At 50.6% G+C, this 20165-nt stretch overlaps 1 protein-coding gene across 2 annotated transcripts in view; it reads right to left on the bottom strand.

Annotated features, from left to right (window-relative positions):
* PFKP (phosphofructokinase, platelet) overlaps window positions 1–19868 on the bottom strand; it is a 51950-nt gene extending 32082 nt beyond the window's left edge. Inside the window, exons 1-3 of one of the 2 annotated variants that reach the window (XM_055431565.2) lie at window positions 19604–19868; window positions 10618–10691; window positions 413–490 (exon numbers count right to left, since the gene is read on the bottom strand). In XM_055431565.2, the coding sequence (XP_055287540.1) occupies window positions 413–490; window positions 10618–10691; window positions 19604–19718 (267 nt within the window). In that variant the 5' untranslated portion in view covers window positions 19719–19868. The remainder of the gene's footprint in view (window positions 1–412; window positions 491–10617; window positions 10692–19603) is intronic. The other variant, XM_088843985.1, reaches the window with a different exon arrangement.
* Between the last annotated feature and the right edge of the window lie 297 nt (window positions 19869–20165).

Raw genomic sequence — 20165 nt, 5'->3', positions numbered from 1 at the left:
AGGAAGTCAGCTCTGAGTCAGGGGAGATGCTGTGTCCCCACTAAAGCCACAGCCCTCAGAGGCTGCTGGTCACTGATGCCAAACGGCGCCCCAAACCCAACAGGCAAAGAGATGCACCAGTAAACATGCAGCACCAGCAAACCAAAACTGTCTCAACACCGATCTGCTCAAAAAAAAAAAAAAAAATACCCCACAAGTACCACTAGCCATCAAACACAACTTGTTCTTGCAAGGATAATTCCTCAACGTGCAAAGCTTTTTTTTTTTAAGTTAAATGGAAAATTAAGAACGTATTCTTTCCATAATGCCAGGCAGCACATTCACCTGTTTCAAGTGCTCCTGGAACAGAAGCAGGAAAGGTTTAGGACCAGAGAGAACTCAGGGAACCGAGCAGGACAAGCGCAGCACGTACCACTTGCAGGATGCTGGAGACGCTCTCCCAGTCGGCTTCCACAATGTTGCTGCCGCCATCCACCATGCCCTGGTAGCCCTGAGGAGGGAAGGACAGGGTTAACACCAGGTTCAACTGAGTTGACACTTGAACCAATCTATAAGCGATGTAAAACAGAAACGCCAGTGACAATGAAGCCGAGTTTCTAGAAGCCCGAAGCTCAGGAGAAGCGTGACACGAGTTATAGGGGTGATGCTAATGCTCTTCCCAGGTGCGGAACTGTGGCAGAGCCCCCCAGATGTCATCGCCAATAACGGGAATGTCTGCCCAGACTAATCCAGGGTGCTACAGAGACAGAGGCATTCTGCTTGTTGTCCACTGGCTCCCAAGAGACTGAAAAGGGACAGAATGACCCCAACACCGTTGGTGATTCCACACAAACTTGCTGACAACAGTGGTGTCAATCACACCAGGTACAGGAACACATCCGCTCGGTAACCTGGGAGGACCCGCGACTCTCCAGGCACGTGAACAGGGTCTGAAGGCACAGCTGATGCCACCCACCCCCATCCACCTCACCTTGGGGCTGGTGCCAGCTCACGACCCCGAGTGAGACCCCCAAGAGGGTCTGGACAGCCATGAACGTTTGGCCGGAAGACCAGAGACAGTGACCTTCCAACTCTAAACGCAGCCCATTTTCCCCACAGAATATGTAAGATCAACAACAACGGAAATGTTCACTTGCATCTCTGTCCACGTGACTCACTCTCCAGGGCATTTTACCCCTTAAGAGGAAACGGTACTGGCTGTTTAGAAAAGTTTATAATAATTATTGTTGTGGATTTCTATCCCCTGGAGAAGGAAATGGCAACCCACTCCAGTATTTGTGCCTGGAGAATTCCATGGACAGAGGAGCCTGTGGGCCCCAGTCCATGGGGTCGCAAAGAGTCAGACGCGACTGAGCGACTAACCCTTTCGTTTCATTATAGACAATATAATTACATACATTATACATAGCACATTATGCATCAATATTGTACATAAATACATATACACCTGCACGTATGAGTCTAGTCTAGGGTTACACACATGACGATGCTCCCTCAGCCTCAGGACAGGCTGGGACAGAGGTACCCACAGCCCTGCCTTCACGCTGAAGTGGCATTTCCTCCAGACACATCTCAGGCCAACTACAAGGATCACTTTTATCTTTTTGTCCCCATCTCCCTTCTTTCTTTCTGGAAACCACAGAGGGTGTACCGTTTTTAGCCTGCTCCATTGAAAGCCCTGAGCCCAGTGTGGCTGTCACCCTGGAAGGCGAGGGTGATAAGCTTGAGTGTGATGCGATCCAGGCCTCCTCAAGGAGAGGGAGCACTTATCAGAGGTGCTATTTCAGTTGTGTCCTGGTATGTCAGCTACCTGAGGCAGGCACTGGCCTGCAGGGCACCCTGCTGCTCCAGGAGCGGACGCAAAACCAGGCCCTCTCCCCTTCTAAGGGACTCCAGGGAGCTTGATTCCACAGAATATTAAAAACAGAGGACAGATAGGCAGCTAGTAGCTGGTGGATAGATCACAGACGGCAGGTGATGGGCGGGCTCGGTAGGAGGTAATTGATAGGTGATAGATGGGAGAGGTCGGTAAAAGGCTATGGTTTGGTGTTTTCAGTAGTCATGTATGGATGTGAGAGCTGGACCATAAAGACGCTAAGCACTGAAGAACTGATGCTTTCTAACTGTTGTGCTGGAGAAGATTCTTGAGAGTCCCTTGGACTGCAAGGAGGTCTAAACAGTCAATCCTAAAGGAGATCAGTCCTGAATATTCATTGGAAGGACTGATGCTGAAGCTGAAGCTCCAACACTTTGGTGGTGTACTGCTGAAAACTGCCCTGTTGGGAGTTGATGATTTCTGAGAATTTAAATATGGATTTAATTAAAAAAAAAAAAAGTTTGCAAATCCTTCTGCTCCCAGAGTAAGAACATGGAAAATTGTTCTACAGACCATAACACTTATTCTGAGACGTAAAATGTTCTCCAGAAAGGGTTTGGTTATTCTGTGCAGCCTAGATACACACAATAAAGAAAGTGACTAAGGAACAGGGGATGAGCTTGCCAGTGTTGCTCTCCAAACCTCTCATTTCGCCCATGGGCTGGGCCATAGGAAGTGACTCACCCTGTTAACTGCAAACTTGTTAGGCCCGTGGAACATCTGAAGAAGAACTACCTACTGCGGTTTTAAATTGTCTTTTGCTAACATGGAAGACGTTACTGAGACAGGAAAACTAGTTTCACACAGATGCTACTGTAATTTATCAGTTCTGATGAGCTTTTTCAAGTCTCCTTACAAGGTTGAATACTTATTCCAACGTAGCCAGAGCCCAAAATATTTTCTAAAATTCTCTTTTGGAATATGCCTTTCTGAGCCAGTTCTATGACTCACACAAGAAAAACAAACTGTAAAACCTTTGAAGCTTGCTTAGTTTTGGACCAAAAGTAACACCATCTCATTGGTGCTGGTTGTAAGATGACCCAGGAGACCCTCAGCTATCTGATCCAGTTCAACACCAATCACGTCCGAGGCTCCGAAGCCACCTTAACTCACTGTCAGATGAGTTTGAACAAAACAGGCAGAGTCTCCCAGCTGGTTATGGAGGAGATGGTGCCACATGTAGAGGCATTTTTAAGCATCTGTTAAATCTGTTCTAATAGTGTAAGAGCTGGTCACCTGGGTGGATTTCTCTTAAAAGAAATCTCATGAGTGCTATTTAAAGACCCAGAGTGAAATTCCAATCTTGGGCTACGACAAAGTTGGCTTTTAAAAAAATTATTTTTTGGTCATGCCTGTAGGCTTGCCAGATTTTGGTTCTCTGACCAGGGCTTGAACCTGTGCCCCCTGCAGTGGAAGTGCAGAGTCCTACCCACTGGACTGCTAGGGAAGTCCCTAAAAATGTATTTTTAATTTATCTTATTTTCTGGGAGGGATAATTTCTTTGGTGTGGGGATGGTATCACTTGTGTTTGCATAAGCCCAGACTCAAATTTTAGATATTTACTAAGTAGAGTCCTTTGTATATCGATTGCTCCTTAATAAAACTTAAAAAAGATGTGTGCAATAATTATACAAATTGAAGACACAGATGATAGTGAAGGAAAGTTACTGGTATTTTAACTCTACCTGGTGGCAACTTGGCCTTCATTTTTCTGACTACTCTTAAAGAGAAGATGTCTGATAGTCCCTTCTACTTGTAGTCCACTGAATTACCTGACTTCTTTTATACAGAAGATTTGAGACCAATTCTGCACTGAAGCCAGGTAAGATGCTCTGGTCCGTTCAGGCTAGGCTGTTTCTTTTCTAGAAGAAAAGTGTCACAAGGGTCTTCTCAACTTGGTGGTGCTTTTCCTAAATCCTAGATTCTTTGGGGAGCAACACGGTTTGAATGGCAAGCCTTTCAAGGACCAGAGGAAACAACTGCTAAAAAGCTGACTGGGCTTCAGAAGTATTTCCTAGATACTGTAACCACCTACATTCAGAGGTTTCTCCAGGGGTCCCGAGCAAACACCCACGTTTGTTTCCCACAGAATGAAGTTTTCCCAAGTCAATTCGTCGTTAATAAAGCTTCTCGTGTATAGCATTTGCGAGTCAGCACACAGATCGGTTCTGAACTGCTCAAGGGCCAGCAAGTCCATGGTGCTGGAGAGGCAGGTGGGGACAGCTCTCCACACAGACAGCTTTCGAGGTGCAGGAATGATGGTTCTATTCATCCACAGAAGAATTCATTGCCAAACCTGAGACCACACACTCCCCACACCCAGGCCCAGGGCCTGCAAGGCCCCACCAGGTCCTAAAGGCACAGACACTCCAGTCCAGAGGACCAGCCGTCACCCCTGCTTGCTGACTTCATGGCTTCAGGGAAAACGCCCTTGGCTTTGTCCTCGGTGAGATGCGGTCAACTCCAAAATTCTCAGCAGCTTAGAACACGACAGTCACGGCACAGCCCTGCACTTTGTGCTTTTGAAACCTGATAATAAACCTATGCGATTTATTGAGCCCTCTGGCGTTATTAGATTTCTAAGCCAAAGCTCGTAATACACAGTTCCTGGTAAACCAAAAGTCATAGCAGGATAAAGCCAGCCCTCTTATCTCAGTGACTAATGTGCTTAATTAGTGATATCAGCGGGTGGGGCGGAGGCAGGGGGAGACACGATCACTTTTGCAACTTGAGCACTATAATGAGAGCTACGCCTCGATGGTCTGAGGCCACGGGAGTGAGGCCGACAGCGTGACGGTCAAGCCAGGTCACACACGAAGGATTCTGCTTGAGCCTGGCGGGGAGCAGCGTGTGGTTATAGAGGTGCCCCTCGTGGCTCAGACGGTGAAGATCTGCCTGCCGATGAAGGACACTCCAGTTCAAGCCCTGGGTCAGGAAGGTCCCCTGGAGGAGGGAATGGCTACCCACTCCAGTATTCTTGCCTGGAAAATCCTATGGACTGAGGAGCCTGGCGGGCTACAGTCCATGGGGTCACAAGGAGTCGGACACGACCGAGCGACTAACCCTTTCATGCTCAGGGCTGTGATGGGTCACTACTCCAGGTGGGCACAAGTCAGCCTCCTGCCAAGAAGGTGGGTTTCCTGCTGCGTCCCCCAGGTCACCGGCCTGCTGTGAATTAACTTAAGGAGCTGGACCGACCTGGCACGGGGCACGGTGGCCAAAGGGCCAGGCGGCACTGCCTCCCTCTCAGCCACCCGGCGAAGCTTCTGCCTACCTCCCAGCACCACTGTGGCTGTTTTTAGTTAGTGGTTAAGGAGTTCTGTCTTTAAGGAAGTTAAAATGCAGAAACTGGAAGTGTAAAAACCTCAAGGAGACGAGACAATGGGACTCTGGTTCCTTGGCCTTCAGGGAACTGTTGAGGGGGCAGGCAGAGGCAGTGATCACGGGTGAGAGAAACGGACAGGCATGTCCCCAAAGCTGACCTTTCAACCTGCTCTCTGTGTGCGTGGCAGCGTCACCATCCGCCGTGCCCATGTGGCCCTGGACCACAGGACACCATCACAGCCACCTGTGTCCCCCTCCCTCCAGCTTCAAATCCCCTTCGGGATGAGCCCCCCACTACAGAGCAGAGCCTGGGCTTCTGGGCAGGTTGCCCCGCTCTGTCCCCCCTGGGAAAGTGAGCTTTGTTGCTGTTTGTTCACAACGTGACAATTCTCACTGGAAAAACTGTGAAAGTGGACAGTTCATCATATCCAGGAAGAAAATAAAGTGTCAAAGGGAGGCGAGGAAGGAGATAGGGCTCCTCTAAAGCTTGTTCATGCTCCTACAACATCCGGCTGGGAATCTCAAGCCCCAGGTGAGTGCAGTTCAGACTCCAAGCTGATCTGAGGGGCCCCAAGATCTGGTGAGAAAGTCATTCACTGGACCTCCTCTGATGGCTGGCGAGACAAGAACATTAACTCCTGGTCTTGCTCCGATGTCTCTGTTCTTTTACAGTTCAAAGTCCTGACTCACCTAATGCACTTAGAATGTACTGTCTGTAATAATAAGATCAGCACTTAAAGTGAAGCTCTACTTTCAGCTGTCTTCAATGTGTGGGGGATGATGGGTGAACCCTGATATTCACAAATTCTGGGCTTGAGCAGGGCAAGCCGCTAAGAGTTCCTTTAAAGAGGAAGATTTTTGCGTTAGTCATAGTTAAAGAGCTATAACCAGAATGGTGACTTTTTTTAATCTTTGGTAAAGTATTAGTCCCTCAGTCATGTCTGACTCCTTGTGACCTTGTGGATTATAGTCCTCCAGGCTCCTCTGTCCATCTCCTCTGGGACTCTCCAGGGAAGAATACATGAGTGGATAGGCATTCCCTTCTTCAGGGGATCTTCCCAACCCAGGGATCGAACCCGGGTCTCCTGAATTGCAGGCTGATTCTTTACCATCTGAGCCACCAGGAAATCTTTGGGAAAACTGAAAGTCACTTAGTCGTGTACGATTCTTTGTGACACCATGGACTGTACAGTCCATGGAATTCTCCAGGCCAGAATACTGGGGTGAGTAGCCTTTCCCTTCTCCAGGGGATCTTCCCAACCCAGGGATCAAATTCAGGTCTCCCGCATTGCAAGTGGATTCTTTACCAGCTGAGTCAAAAGGGAAGCCCAAGAATACTGGAGTGGGTAGCCTATCCCTTCTCCAGCAGGTCTTCCTGACCCAGGAACTGAATCAGGGTCTCCTGCATTGCACGTGAATTCTTTACCAACTGAGCTATCAGGGAAGCCATCTTCAAGAAAACGAGCATCTTGTTGTGAGCTCATATATTAAATGAAATACAACTAGACCATTTCCACAGCCAAAACCAGAGCAGCAGGCAACATACGGACTCCTCCCACTCCACTTCTTATCCACCTAGACCTGGGACGGTCCACCCTGAGCAAAGGGCACGTGGTGCACTTGCCCTCACTACCTCCAAGAAGCTGAAGGCACCTGTATGTGTCTAAGGAAAAGTCCTATCTTCAGAAGGAAAAAACACAAATCTACAGCAGGCTAGGTGGAGAGAATGGGTTAATCTACACCCCGCCCCAGCCCTCCCGGAAGGCGCCCAAGGGCTGGCATGCACCACACGTAGACACATCCCAGATTTCCAGCAAGCCTGGTGGCAGCCAAACAGAACACGTCTGTGCCAGACCCTCAGCAGAAATACCAGTATTTTCTGATCAATACGCTTCCCACATGCTTTCTGCCCAAGAAAAAGCCAAAGCACCTTCATTTCAATAATTGATGTGGACCTGTTTAACTGTTTTGATGTTGGCAACCTCCAAAGTTCCAGTTAAACTTAGAAACTCAACTAGGGATGGAAAAATGTGTTGGATAAGTTACCAAATGATGCTTTAAAAAACAAACTCATTCTCTAAATTTGAGCCCCACTGGGTACAGGACGGTGGTCCCCAACCAGGGAACAACTGCTGACTTCTGGAGATATTTCTGGCTGTCGCTGCTGTGGACTGCGGGTGACCCTGGCTTCCGGGGGGCTGAGGCAGGGATGCTCTATCCCCCATACACAGCCCAGTCCTGCTCCCCACACCTGGATCCTGCAGGTGCCAGCCAGGAAGGAAGCCACGTCTGTCAGGACGTGACCCAGACAGTGGATGTCCACAGTGCTGAGACGGTTCCACTGGAAGGTGAGTCATCTGAGCTCCCGATCCCGCACCTGGCCACAACTAGCAGAGTCAGCGGCACCTGGAACATGATGACCCCTGCCTGGTTTGTGCAGAAAGTCCTTCCGAGCGCAGAAGGTGATGGACGAGGAAACAGGCCCAGAAGGTGAGCATGTGGATCTCCCATCACTCAGCTACGGGACGTGGGCCCTGAACCGCTCCCCCGAGCCTGCAGGTCAGAGACGTGAGGGACTCAGAAGCTGGGGTTGTCAGCAGCAGCACGAACGTCCCGGTCACCTGGTGCCGTCGGCAGCGTGAACAGGCCTCGCCCACATCCTGGGACAGTCATGCTAGGCGGCGGGCACTGTCACACGAAGCCCCATCAAGGACTGCTGCCCAAATGAACCCAGGCAAACTTAAGAGATTTTTGGATTCAGAATTACAGGTGCAGGGTCCTCACACCTGCAGTGAGGGAAGACTGGATTCAGGGGGTACAGTACTGAAACCATTTGTGCCCAGGCCCTGGATCAAGGCTAAGAACTCTGGTCTCAAGTGGGCCCTGAGGGGAGGCTGACCCCAAGGACTCCCTCCCACAGGGGTGGAAAGAACAGGCCCCATTCACCAGAATCACTCTCCTTTTGGGGTGGCGGGGGTGGCATGAGAAGCTTGGCATCACCTCCAAAGAGGTGATTTCGGTTCAACCGCACCCAACTATTTCTATTTCTTTTTCTATTTCCTTCCAGAATGTAAGGCTCTCAAGTTCTGGTCATTCGTAGCGCCAACCCCAAAAGGCAGCACTCAGCTAGACACCAAGACGCCCATAAAGTAATTATTATGAGAATCAGAGTTACCAGTGCAGCTCTGCCCAGGGTTCTCTCTGACTTCTTCCTAACCGAGGAACTGCAGAATGCCCTGCTCCTGTGAAGGGGTCTATTCAGACTCAGGAGGCCTTGCGGCCCTCCCAAGGGACGCCACGCTCCCGGGGGCCCACCATGCCCTCGCGCCCACTCACCCCTTCCCCAAGAGGTCATGAAGAGCTCGGCCCAAGGGCGGCAGCAGGAGGACGCCATTATCCGTGAGGAACACGGCTTCTGGGTGTTGAGACTCCTCCAGAGAGACCCCACACGTTCTTTGAAGGAAGCCCAGGTGTGTGGAGCCCCGGGCCACCTGATGTGCCTCAATTCCTTCTTTAAGCAAAGTGCGAAGTCTGGTGGGTGTATGTCTGAGTACACCAAAACATCCCCTGAATACAGACACAGCCGCAGAACATGGTGCCAATTGGAAACAAACACACAACGAAAACCCTCAGCCTGAGAAGGGCGACTTCAAGTTGATCAGTTACAGTGTGGGTTCCTGTATCCACACACCCTCTCCCCACCATCCCACAGTCACACCAGACACACTACGGCCCCTGGCTGAAGGCAGGGCGTCACCGGCCCTCAGCATCAAGCCCTGCAGATGCGGGATGTTGAGTAGTGTCCCTGGCTCACGAGATGCCCGTCAACATAGGAGGACCCAAAACTGTCTCCAAGGCAGCAAAGCCTGGGGGTGAGACACGCCCCCATCACTGCTTTGCTGTGCATGCCAGCTCCTGTCCCAGCCCTGCCGGTGACTGAGAAGTGACACAGAGGAAGTGTACCGCCCACAACCCCTCAGGTTCTTCAATGAAGTAACTCAACTGACTTCCCTCACCTCCCAGCAAGGTGGTCTTAAAGATCCCAGGAGGGACAGAACTGCACCCCCAACACCACCCCCACCAAGGGAGGAAACAAGGAGGGCAGCTGGCCAGGCAATCAAAGGCTTCCTGGGGAACATGCTGGAACCGGAAGCTGGAGGACTGTTCATCTCCAGTGAGTCTGAAACAACATTATTACACGTAACAGAAAAGCCAGATCTGAAGGGGGTCCACCCCAGGACACATTTAACCGTGGTGTTCACGCATCAGGAACTCCTATCAGCCCAGGCTGTGGGGCCCACACTCAAGTTCTAAGGCACACAACCCCACCCTAAAGCGAAATAAAACAAAAGGGCAGTGGGTGAGAGCGGGAACAAAGGAACACTTTGGTAGGACCCGTAAGAACCATCCCTTTTAACTTGGCCGGATGCTGTATCTTGGGATCACAGCAATAATGGAAAGTATAGAGCGGCTTCAAATATTAATCTAGGGCTTGCTGTGTTAGGAGAGCTGAAAAATGAGTGGTGATCTATATGTATTTCAGTGGCATGAGAACACGAGGTAAATGATGAGACATCAGGTTGATGGAATTTTACAGACATAGAAAACTGTTACAACGTAGTGGCAGATAAAACATACAGTACACAAAATATATTTGCTATGATGTTAATCACGTAAATGTCTCCTTCCAGTCTTTAACAGACATAATACTAGGAGAAATCAGAATAAAATGCTAACAGTGATTTGGGAAGAATTAAGCAATTTTAAAAAAACCATTCTCTAATTTCCATTTTTAGAAAGACTTATTTTATTCTATGAACTTAAAAACTAATGATAAGCTATTTTTTCTAATAGTTGTTGAAATAAACCATGTGGTCGAAGCTACAGGGGTGCCTTCCCGACAAACACAACTTACTTCTAAGCTGCCAGGACCTCAAAAGCAGGATAATCAACCATCCCTGCTGTCTGCTTTCAGATGCTCCATTTTGAAGTTAAGGCATAAACACACTAGGGAGGTAGCTGGGTTTTACATTTACGATGAAAAGTTCAAAGAGGCTGCTTTCTCCCATTTACCTTAATGTCTATTCACGTTCAGGCTGCATTTTCAGTGAATATATCTAAAGGGGTGGGAACTACAAGTAAATAGGACCAGCTTGAGATCCTTAATCTACTCAGTTGATGTCAAAATGGCATTTTGAGCCCTGTTTCATTTATTTATGAGGAGCCCTGCTCCCTAAGACAAATCTCACAGCCGTGCATCTAGACCAGGGGGTGTGACCCCAACATCCCGAGGAGGCTCTCCTGGTACCTGGGCTCCCCTCCCGGTACCCTGTGTGCCCGTCACCCCTTGCCTGTGGTCGGCAGCCCCGGGCAGGCAGGAGGCCTGCAGAGAAAGTGGCAAGAGACATGACACTGACCTCATAGATGAAGTACACCTTGGCGCCCACATATATCCCCATGCGAACGACGGCCCGGACGGCAGCGTTCATGCCTGCAGAGGAAGGCAGACGGTCGTTACTGGTGAGGCCCTAGTTAACTAACCGTGACGTTGGGGAAACCGTGCACCCTCCCAGAAGGCTCCTCCTGTGAACAGTGGTCCCGACGTGAACCCCCAGGACTACTGCAGGGAGCGGGGGACAGGATTGCAGAGACCAATGTGTCGCAGGCTGGGCCGCAGGGAGCATTACAGTGGAGCCGGGATGTTTGTTTTGAATTTCGTTGCAAACACATAGGGACACGGGTGACCTCAATCTGGTATGAATCTGCAGGTGATTCCATCCAATTGCAGAACGACAGAGAGGAGAGATGCTTTTTTATAGGTAGCCAAACTCAAGGAAAACGGGACTGAAGAGGCCCACTGGTCTGGGGAGGAGAACACTACCACCCGCTGCCAGTGTTAAAGAATAAAATTTTAATCAGAGGCCTTAAACACAAAACAAATCACATAATCCTATTAAAGGAAAACTCAAGTTAAACCAATAATACCTAATCAAGATAAAATCTAGGCCATTTTCCATATTTCCCCAGAGCCTTAAAGGAAATTAAAAGTGCAAAGTATCCTTGTGTAAAACTGCTACACCCCATTTGGATGGCATCATCGACTCAACGGACATGAGTTTGAGCAAACTACAGGAGATAGTGAAGGACGGGGAAGCCTGGTGTGCTGCAGTCCATGGGGTCACAAAGAGTAGGACATGACTTAGCAACTGAACAACAAAACCACATTCTGCTTTCCACTGAAGCCCCGTTTCTGGGCAGTCATCTGTGAAATGGACCATAATCTAGACCTACGTGAACAGGTCAGGATTTGTCTCATCACCACAGGTGATGAGTGAAGCCATCAGAAGGACAGTGAGAAGGGAGGACCATCCCTCTCTGAAAGGAGGGAGCCCTGAGTCTCAGAAAACTCACAGCCTCTGGGCCCCCAAAGGTTCCAATATGAATCCTTTGTAAATTTAAATTTCAGGGTCAAACAAGGGGACTAAAGGTGTTGGAGAAGGTGGACCATAAAGTAAGCGGCGCTACAGGTAAACAAAGCAACAAATGAAGGCACCCGGGGTCCCAGGAATACACTCCACAGACAAGGAGACTACGTTTGTATGTATTTGGAGGGTAAACTGGCTCAGAAGATGATTATAAATTTTCAAATTTCTCTGAACCCGGTCTGGAAATGAGGGATTAAGACTGCTGCCTCTGAAAGGTGACCATTTTGAAAGGTTACCAGGTTCATGGAGCTGAAAAAGCTGGAAATAAATCCACGTTAAATAAATAAATGCACACTAAATGTGGCTGCCCCACTGCTCCCAGCTGGGCGCTCACACCGGCCCATCTCACCACAGCCTCGGGCCTCGACCCCACGGACAAGTGCGCCTCCTCCTGCCCTCCCAACAGACCCTGTGATTCCAGAACTTCATTCTGTGGCCCTGGAATCGAGAGTCTGAACGCCAAACGCTGGGGCCCCACCAGCCCTTCATCACCGGGATGCCAGCACGAATGACACTGATTCCTGCCCACTCCCGCCACTGCCATCACTTCTGAAGACATTTTGATGCCGGTGGCGGGTGTTCTAAAGGCAGGAATAAAGAGGACATGGGAGATTTTAAAACACGCAAGTGGGGAAGACAGGGCAGGAGGAATGGCAAGCGGGAGACTGTCAGAGGTGACCCCAGGGGACCCCCAAGTGAAATAAAAACAAGCTGGGGTGACCCCTCCCTGAGAGGCCTGACCACCTTCATGCTAGCCCTGCAGCCTGAGTTCCTCCCCTGCCCCGTGGGGCTGACCTGGACTCACCTGGGAACCCGATCTGTCCCCTCGGGCTGGTTCCCTCAGCCTGCAGCAGGCCCCATGAGGCAGGGTCTAGGAAGAGTCCTGAGCACCCATTTCTAGCAAGCTCCTGGGAGAGGAAGCCCTGGCATCTGAGAGGCTCAGTGCCCAGCCCCCAGGGCTTTTATTCTGCAGCAGTTAGAGTAATCTGCTGCAAGGCAGGCTTTTCCCAGCAGCACCCGTGGCCCCTTCTGACTGGGCCCTGAGTGAAGCCATCCTGCTTGAGGCTCAGTGATGACCAGAGCTGAGTGCTCTGCACACCTGGGCGGGTGTGCCCACAAAGTCCTGGGGACCTGGTCCTCCTGGGAGCCCAGGGAGTCAACCCGAGTGAATATATTAATAGCCGAGGGAACAAAAGAGTAAAAGGCAAAGCTGGGGTCTAAGCCCTACTCTTCCCCTTATTGTAACTTTAAAAGCATTGTACTAATAACTGCCTCTAGAAGGAAGGAAACTTAGAGGAAAAACGCCCATTGGGCCTGGTTTCTTCTGTAAATGTTTGTGGAGAGGCCGGCTGTCCACTTGAACTTGGGGCCCATAGGGCAGAGCTGCTGCCTGGCACTGGCCCCACAGGTGAGTGCCTTCCAGAAAGTGTCCAGAGGACAGAAGCAGAGGGCAACAGGAAAGGCCAGTTTCCACCGGCCATCTCTGTGACACACGAGTGAGGTCCAGGCTGGGTTTGGTGTCTGAGGTCTCCTGGGTGAGCAGCCCCAGGTTCCAGGGCACTCCAGCAGCTGTTTTTAGTAAACCTTCAGACACAGTCAGTTTCCTTCCTTTTCCTTTTGGTTCTGTTTTGGCAGCCAGGCCCCATAATTCAAACAACCTCCATAACTGTTTCCATGGGAACCATCATCCTGCTACCAAGAAAGTGCCTTAGTCTGGAGAGTAACCTCTTCGTCCCTCGCAAAAATTAGAACCCTGGTCCTCAGGGAATGACTGGACTTGTTACAGGAACCGAAAATAAACCTTGAAAAAACCCAGGGAGCAGCTAAGAGGTAAATGAGAGCAAATTAGGTGTGAAAGAAAGAAGGGACTGTTAGACTGTCTTCCTGCCGTGACATATCCTCAAGTAGCTTCTTACTAAAAGCATGGTGTACGTAAGACAGTCATTAAGATAACTTCTTCCTTCTGACTGGGAAGGCCAGCGACCTCTAAGGGAGGCTTCTAACATTCTGTTCTGATAAAATTTAAACTTCGAGCAATTTGTAAGAAACGAGGATTGTGTTGCTTCTAATAAAATAATTGGGGCTGTTTTAGTTTCCCATGGTCTGAAAAGCCTAATAAACATCCTTGCTCGGCCCTTTTGGACCATGTTGAGCCGTTTCCCCTGCATATTTCTCAGGGCCCACAACCACTCCCTGACTAACTTCAACATTTAAATTCTCTTTTGAAAAATAAGATCCAGTGCTTAATCTTACTGGCTTCTCCCTGATACCATGGGGTTTTCACCTTTGTACCAAAGGGAGAACATCAGCACAGGTCAGAAAACAAACTTAAAACACAGTTTATCTTGCTCTTGCTACTGCAGCCCTCCACAAAGCTTCCCTATTTTAGTAATTCTGGTGTGGGAAGGACGAACAGTCCACAGGAGAAGGTGTCCCTGTGACCAATTACCAACCTCACCTTCTCAGCACCCTGCCATGTCCAATCACTGAGCCCTGTGTCAGACACCAGTGAGACAAATCCCTGAAGGATGTCGACTGTCTATCCAGGACACATGGATGGGTGTCTTCTCTCTGCCGGCACTGCTGGGCAATCCACTGACACAATAGTGGAGCGGGTAGCCTAGTAGGCTTTCCCCATGGCTCAGCAGTAAAGAATCTGCCTACAATGCAGGAGCCGCAGGAGACACCGGTTCCATCCCTGGGTCAGGAAGATCCCTTGAAGGAGGGCATGGCAACCCACTCCAGTACTTGACTGGAGAATCCGATGGACAAAGGAGCCTGGCGAGCTACAGTCCATGGAGTCACAAACAGTCAGATACGACTGAAGTGACTTAGCATGCACGCACCTGGTGGCCTAGTGGTCAGGATCCCAGGCTTTCATTGTGCAGGACCTGGGTTCAATCCCAGGTTGAACTGAGATCCCGCAAGCCATGTGGCAAGGCGCGCGCACACACACACACACACACACACACACACACACAAGAGTGCATTTGATTAGTGAAGGCTTAATTCATCAAAATGACTTCATGAGAAAAGAGAGCCAGAAGACAGACAGACTAGTCACCTCCATCTTGCAGAAGGAAACAGTCCATTCTAGGTGAGGTTCCAGGAGGGAGATTCAGCAAACATCTGGGTACCTGCCAGGTGCCCCCAGTACTGCCCTAGGTGCCAGAGACACCCTGGTGAATGGACACACGTCCTGGGCCAATGCTTCCCACTGTAGCCACGTGGCCCAGCCAGCTCATCTCAGAGCTCACTTGCTCGTGTGTGAAACATATGAGTTACTGCATGGAAGTGTTGGTGGCTGCTGCTAAGCAAATGATCACTAAATGTTAGTTACTCTTTTTCTTTTTTTAATTTTATTGGAGTATAGTTGATTTACAGTGTTTTGTTTCAGGAACACAGCAAAGTGATTCAATTACATGTATCCATATATCCACTCCTTTTCAGACTCTCTGTCCTTATAGATTATTACAGAATATTGAGTAAAGTGCCCTGTGTTATAGAGCAAGTTCTTGTTGGTCATCTATTTTATATATACTAGTGTGTGTATGTTAATCCCAAACTCCTAATTTATTACCCGCCCCCCTCATTTCCCCTTTGGGCACCATAAATTTGTTTTCGAAATCTGTGGGTCTGTTTCTGTTTTGTAAATAAGTTCATTTATCTATTTTTTAAATTAAATTCCACAAGAGTAATATTGTGTATTTGTCTTTCTCTGTCTGACTTGTTCAGTCACAAAGCCATGCTTAGTACGATAATCTCTAGGTCCATCTGTTGTGCTGCAAATGGCATTATTTCGTTCTTTTTTTTTTTATGGCTAACCCTTCCTATTAGTAGAAAGGCTTATACAGACTCCATCTTCATGTTGTTGTTGTTCAGTCGCTAAGTCCTTTCCAACTCTTTTCCACCCCATGGACTGCAGCACACAGGCTTCCCTGTCCTTCACTATCTCAGAGTTTGCTCATACTCGTGTCCATTGAGTCAGTGAGGCCACCCAGCCATCTCATCCTGCCGCTGTCTTCTCCTCCTGCCCTCAGTCTTTCCCAGCATCTGGGTCTTTTCCAATGAGTCAGCTATTTGCATCAAGTGGCCAAAGTACTGGAGCTTCAGCTTCAGCATCAGCCCTTCCAACAAATATTCAAGGTTGATTTCCATCAGCTTTCTGTAAACACTGGCTTACTTTGCTATAGGTAAAAAAGGACTCAGTTTTTCTGTTCAGTCTACCCTGTAGGTCCATTTCTCTGCACTTTCATCTGTACTGGGCCCTCCAGAAGCCCTCCATTTGAGTCTAAGGCAAGGAGTCATTTTCGGCATATGACACAGTCTTGCTTTAGGGGTGGGTACTTTGTTATGGTAAGTCTGTGCACTGACCTGAAACTTATTGTAGGTTAAAGTGAAAATCAGCTGAAATTTGCAGACATTCCTTATGACAATGAAAGCAACCCAAAGAATGAAAATAATAATAATTAGCCTTAGAAATAGTCTTCCTCTGTGGCCAGGGCAGGGGGAGTCAGGAATATAGCTGGAGGATTTTCATTTTGTTCAACAATCATATAATATAAATTCCACTGGAAATAAGCGCTTCATCACTTTAGTCCTCAGGTGTGATGTCAATTTAGCCACCCTAATGCTCTCATTGTACAAACGCAGTTTATGTTCTCCTTGCAAAGCTGCTTAAAAAGCATCTGTGTCATCTATGTAATATCTTCTTTCTCTTTTGACTAGTAAGTAGGGCAGTTTGTCCCATGTTTAAGTAACTATCTGAAATTTTAGGTTATTTCCTTTAGATGATTACAGTTTACTTCTTCATTAATTTCATGAGGAAATCATTAAGATATTTTATACCAATTAAGTAGTTTATATATTTTTAGTAACAGAAATTTCACACAGTGATCCTATATTCCAATGTACTTTATTAAAATAAGCACAGTCTTAAACTCCATTTGAGTCTTTTAAAATTTTTAACTTCTTTTGTTTCTAATTTGAGGGAAAATTTTAAAAAAATACTTCTTTCTAATTTGAGGGAAAATATTCTTACTTGTGGCAAATTAATTACTTCTTCATAATCTGCAAAATAGACAGAAAAATGCCACTTGCCTTACTAATGAAAACTTTGGTGTTATGAAACAAAAAATCACCTGTATAATTTTGAGCAAACTTGGCTTCGGAGTATTAATTAGATGTTACAGCCTTAACAGCAGGGCTTACTGGAAAACATCTGGGATTGAGACTGAACTTGGTTTAAATCCTGCCAAGGGCCACCTAACAGCCTGTCACCTTAGCAAGGTTACTTCTCTCCCCACCTCCAAAACCAAGACGGTAATCAGGCCTGGAGATAAAAACCACAAAGCTCCTAGGACATGAACTGTGCCCAGGAACCAGCAGCTGTAGCCTTCTCCACATGGAATTTTATCTTTGTTTCACATCTGAGTAGAAAACTATCCTGAAATTAAGACTTGTGGTTATACTCCTCAGTCTTTAGCTGCGAGCAAACCTCTCTTATCTTAGGGAAAATCAAGCATGGATATCATACAGAGTCAAGATAAAATGGCAGAGCACGGGGGAGTAACATCATCTCTAGGAATCACCTCCTCAAGGAGCTTAAGTCCGCTGCTGCGGAGACCAGCCCCCTGGTGCACATAGCGAGGCGAGCTTTCTCAGAAAGAAATGCATGCCCCTGTTCAGTCAGGTCCCAGATAGGATCGAACAGGAGGTGGCACTTGGCATTAAGTCCAAGAAGAAACAGACAACAGACTCAGCTCTGCCCCAGGGAAGATGCCCAAACACCGGGCTACCGGGGGGCTCTCCAGCAGGGACCACCCAGAGGAGCCGGTTTCGGGCATCAGGACAACTCCCATCAACCTGACCATACACCAACCAAGCCATCTGACGTTGTCATATAATTCTGATTCTCAACGTATCCTTTTCCACTGAGGAGAAGAGGTGTGGACTTACTGACCTCTATTATTCATAACTGCTCACAGGTGACAGAGATAAGTAGCAGAAAAAAATGCTGATTCTGTCTATTGCATCATCACCTCAATTGCCTTTACACCAGCTACCAGGTAGCTGAGCAAATTTATGGAAAAAGATTCAAGTGAATGACCTACATTTTTTTTTGAACAGACACAGCACCTTAATTCTAAATGACTTTGCAACTCTGACCTTGAAAGCTGGAGGATTAAGAGACCAGTTCCTTTTTCTGTGCCGGCATTTTATTCTTTTTCCAAGCCCACGGTAAGAGTCACTCAGGATGATTCCTAACTTGGGTAGCCCACGCCTCGGGACGCAGGTGCTTTTTGAAGCGCGTTGACCTGACCGGGAAGCCCCTCTTAGCCCAGCAGCGACCCGGCCGGGACCCAATCCAGCACATTAGGTAAGTAACATGGGCTATGCCATCAATTTCACTCTGCCATTTCCCCGCCCCCAGTCTTCGCTGTATCACGTTTTCTCTCCTCACTGTGGCCACTTTACTAGAATACCAAATTAGACCAGCCTGCTCGGGCTCAGCCGGCTTGAGGGGCGGGGGCGGTGACAGATGCGGCGCACCACCTTCAACAGGACCGGGAGGGGCTCTCCAGGGACCCGGGGTCCCCTGGCCTCCTGTCGGCCGCGCGCGCGGTGTCCGGGGTCGGGGGCGCACGGGCGGCGACGGGCCCGGCATCACGTACGCGCGCGGGGCAGGCGGGGCTGCGGCCACAGCTCCCCACCTGCAGCACCCCCTCCCGGCCCGCCCCTCTCAAGGGCGAAGGGAAGGTCACCAGCAGCGTGGGCGGAGGCGAAGGCGCGGGCCAGCCGCTTAAGCATCCCTGCACCGCGTGTAGTGAGATGAGGTGAGAACGAGGCATCGGGGCCTTTCAGCTCATCTGGACAGGAGGAAGGGGGTAAAAGAAACGCCAGAAGCTGGCGCAGGCGTCTCTGGCCTGCTGTCCTCCAGGTTCCGAGCGCATGGGCAGCGCCCCGTTCCTTTCTAGCGGTTGGCTCGCCCCACCCGGGAATCTACGAGGATCAGGAATCCCCGGGCCCCCACGTGCGCCCGGCTCTAGGGGCGCGGCCGTGTCATCCCCGCTTCTGCTGTCCGCGGGCCCCAACCTTGGGGCCCCATTTCCCCCGAGACCAGCTTCCAGGCTCGCGGGTGGAAGGCGGCGCCCGAGTCCGCGCTCCCGGCGCTGGCGACACCCCGGAATCCCCGCTTCCTGGTCCTTCCCACCCAGGGGAGGCTGGCGGGGAGGGCCTGGTGACCCGCTTCGGTTTTCGGTTTGGTGACGAGCCGGAAGGAGACAGGAGATGAGGGCGGCAGAAAACCGTTTTTAAAATCTCCCAGCGGAAACGCGAGTCGGTGCCGGGCGGCCCGGCTACCCGGGCGGGGACCCACAGCAGCGGGGACCCCGCCCTCGCCGCGCGGGGGTAGCGGGGCTGCAGACGCGTCGCGGGGATGCAGCGGTCTTCCCCGCGACCCCAGGTGTGGGGAGTCGGGGACGGAGCCGGGGTGGCCGCAGCGGCATCGGAAGTGGCCGCGCTGTAGCCAAGTCTTGGAGGGGCGTCCGGCTTCATCCCGCCTCGCGGAAGCGGAGGGACCTCCGAACGAAGTCCAGGCGACCCCGTCGCCAGTCGTAATTTAGGAAATAAACGTGGAGGTGGAAAACAGACCTTCCGGGTAAGGGACCCCTGCTCCCTCCGCGCGGGTCCCGCAGTGACTCCTTCCGAGGCCGCACCGGCTCCCGCCCCGGGAAGGCACCTCCGAGGTTCCCGGGCGCCGGGCTTCTCCCCAGCGTCACTTACCCCTGGTATTCTCTCCTCCTTGCTCCTCTCGGGCCCCCATTCCCTTCTCCCCGACACCCCCACATCCCTTCTCATTGGTCCCCTTTCTGCGCCCCTCGCCTGGGGCCGCGGACCCGGGGACCCGGTGGCGCACCTTGGGCATCCCCGCCGCTCGTCAGCACGCCGATGGCCTTGCCGGCCCCGGAGAGTTGCTCCAGGAACTTTCGGAGGGAGCCCTTGGGGGTCTGGGGGCTGTCGTGGCCGTCCATCGTGAACAGGACGGAGACCGCGCTCTGGAGGGCGCTCGGTAGGCACTGCGCCCCGCCCGCGCCGCCGCCACGGGAACCGCCGGCCACGCCCGCGCGGCGCGCGCCAATGGGCGGCCTGGGGCGGGCGCGGGGACGCGGGGGCGGTGGCGCGGGCGGGGCTGGGGGCGCCCGACTGAGGGGAGCTCCGGGAGCAGGGGAGCCTGGTCGGGAGGAAGGACCACTCCGGTGCGAGCCACATGGTTGGGGGGCGCGGTATGCATCGCAGATGGGAGGAGCTTTACGAGCCGGAAGCGCCTCGGAGGGAGGGGACACCCCACAGATAGGAGGGGACACCCAGCAGGTGGGAGGGGACACCCAGCAGGTGGGCGGAGCATCCCTGGCAGGCCGCTGGGAGGGCACCGCCAGTGTTGGCAGCGGAGGTGGGCGGACGGGGAGGGGGCGTCCCGG

Source organism: Moschus berezovskii, chromosome 15 (assembly GCF_049115385.1).
Source record: "Moschus berezovskii isolate FMDL1 chromosome 15, NW_MosBer_1.0, whole genome shotgun sequence".
NCBI lineage: Eukaryota > Metazoa > Chordata > Mammalia > Artiodactyla > Moschidae > Moschus > Moschus berezovskii.
This window is presented reverse-complemented; position numbering and strand designations above follow the sequence as displayed.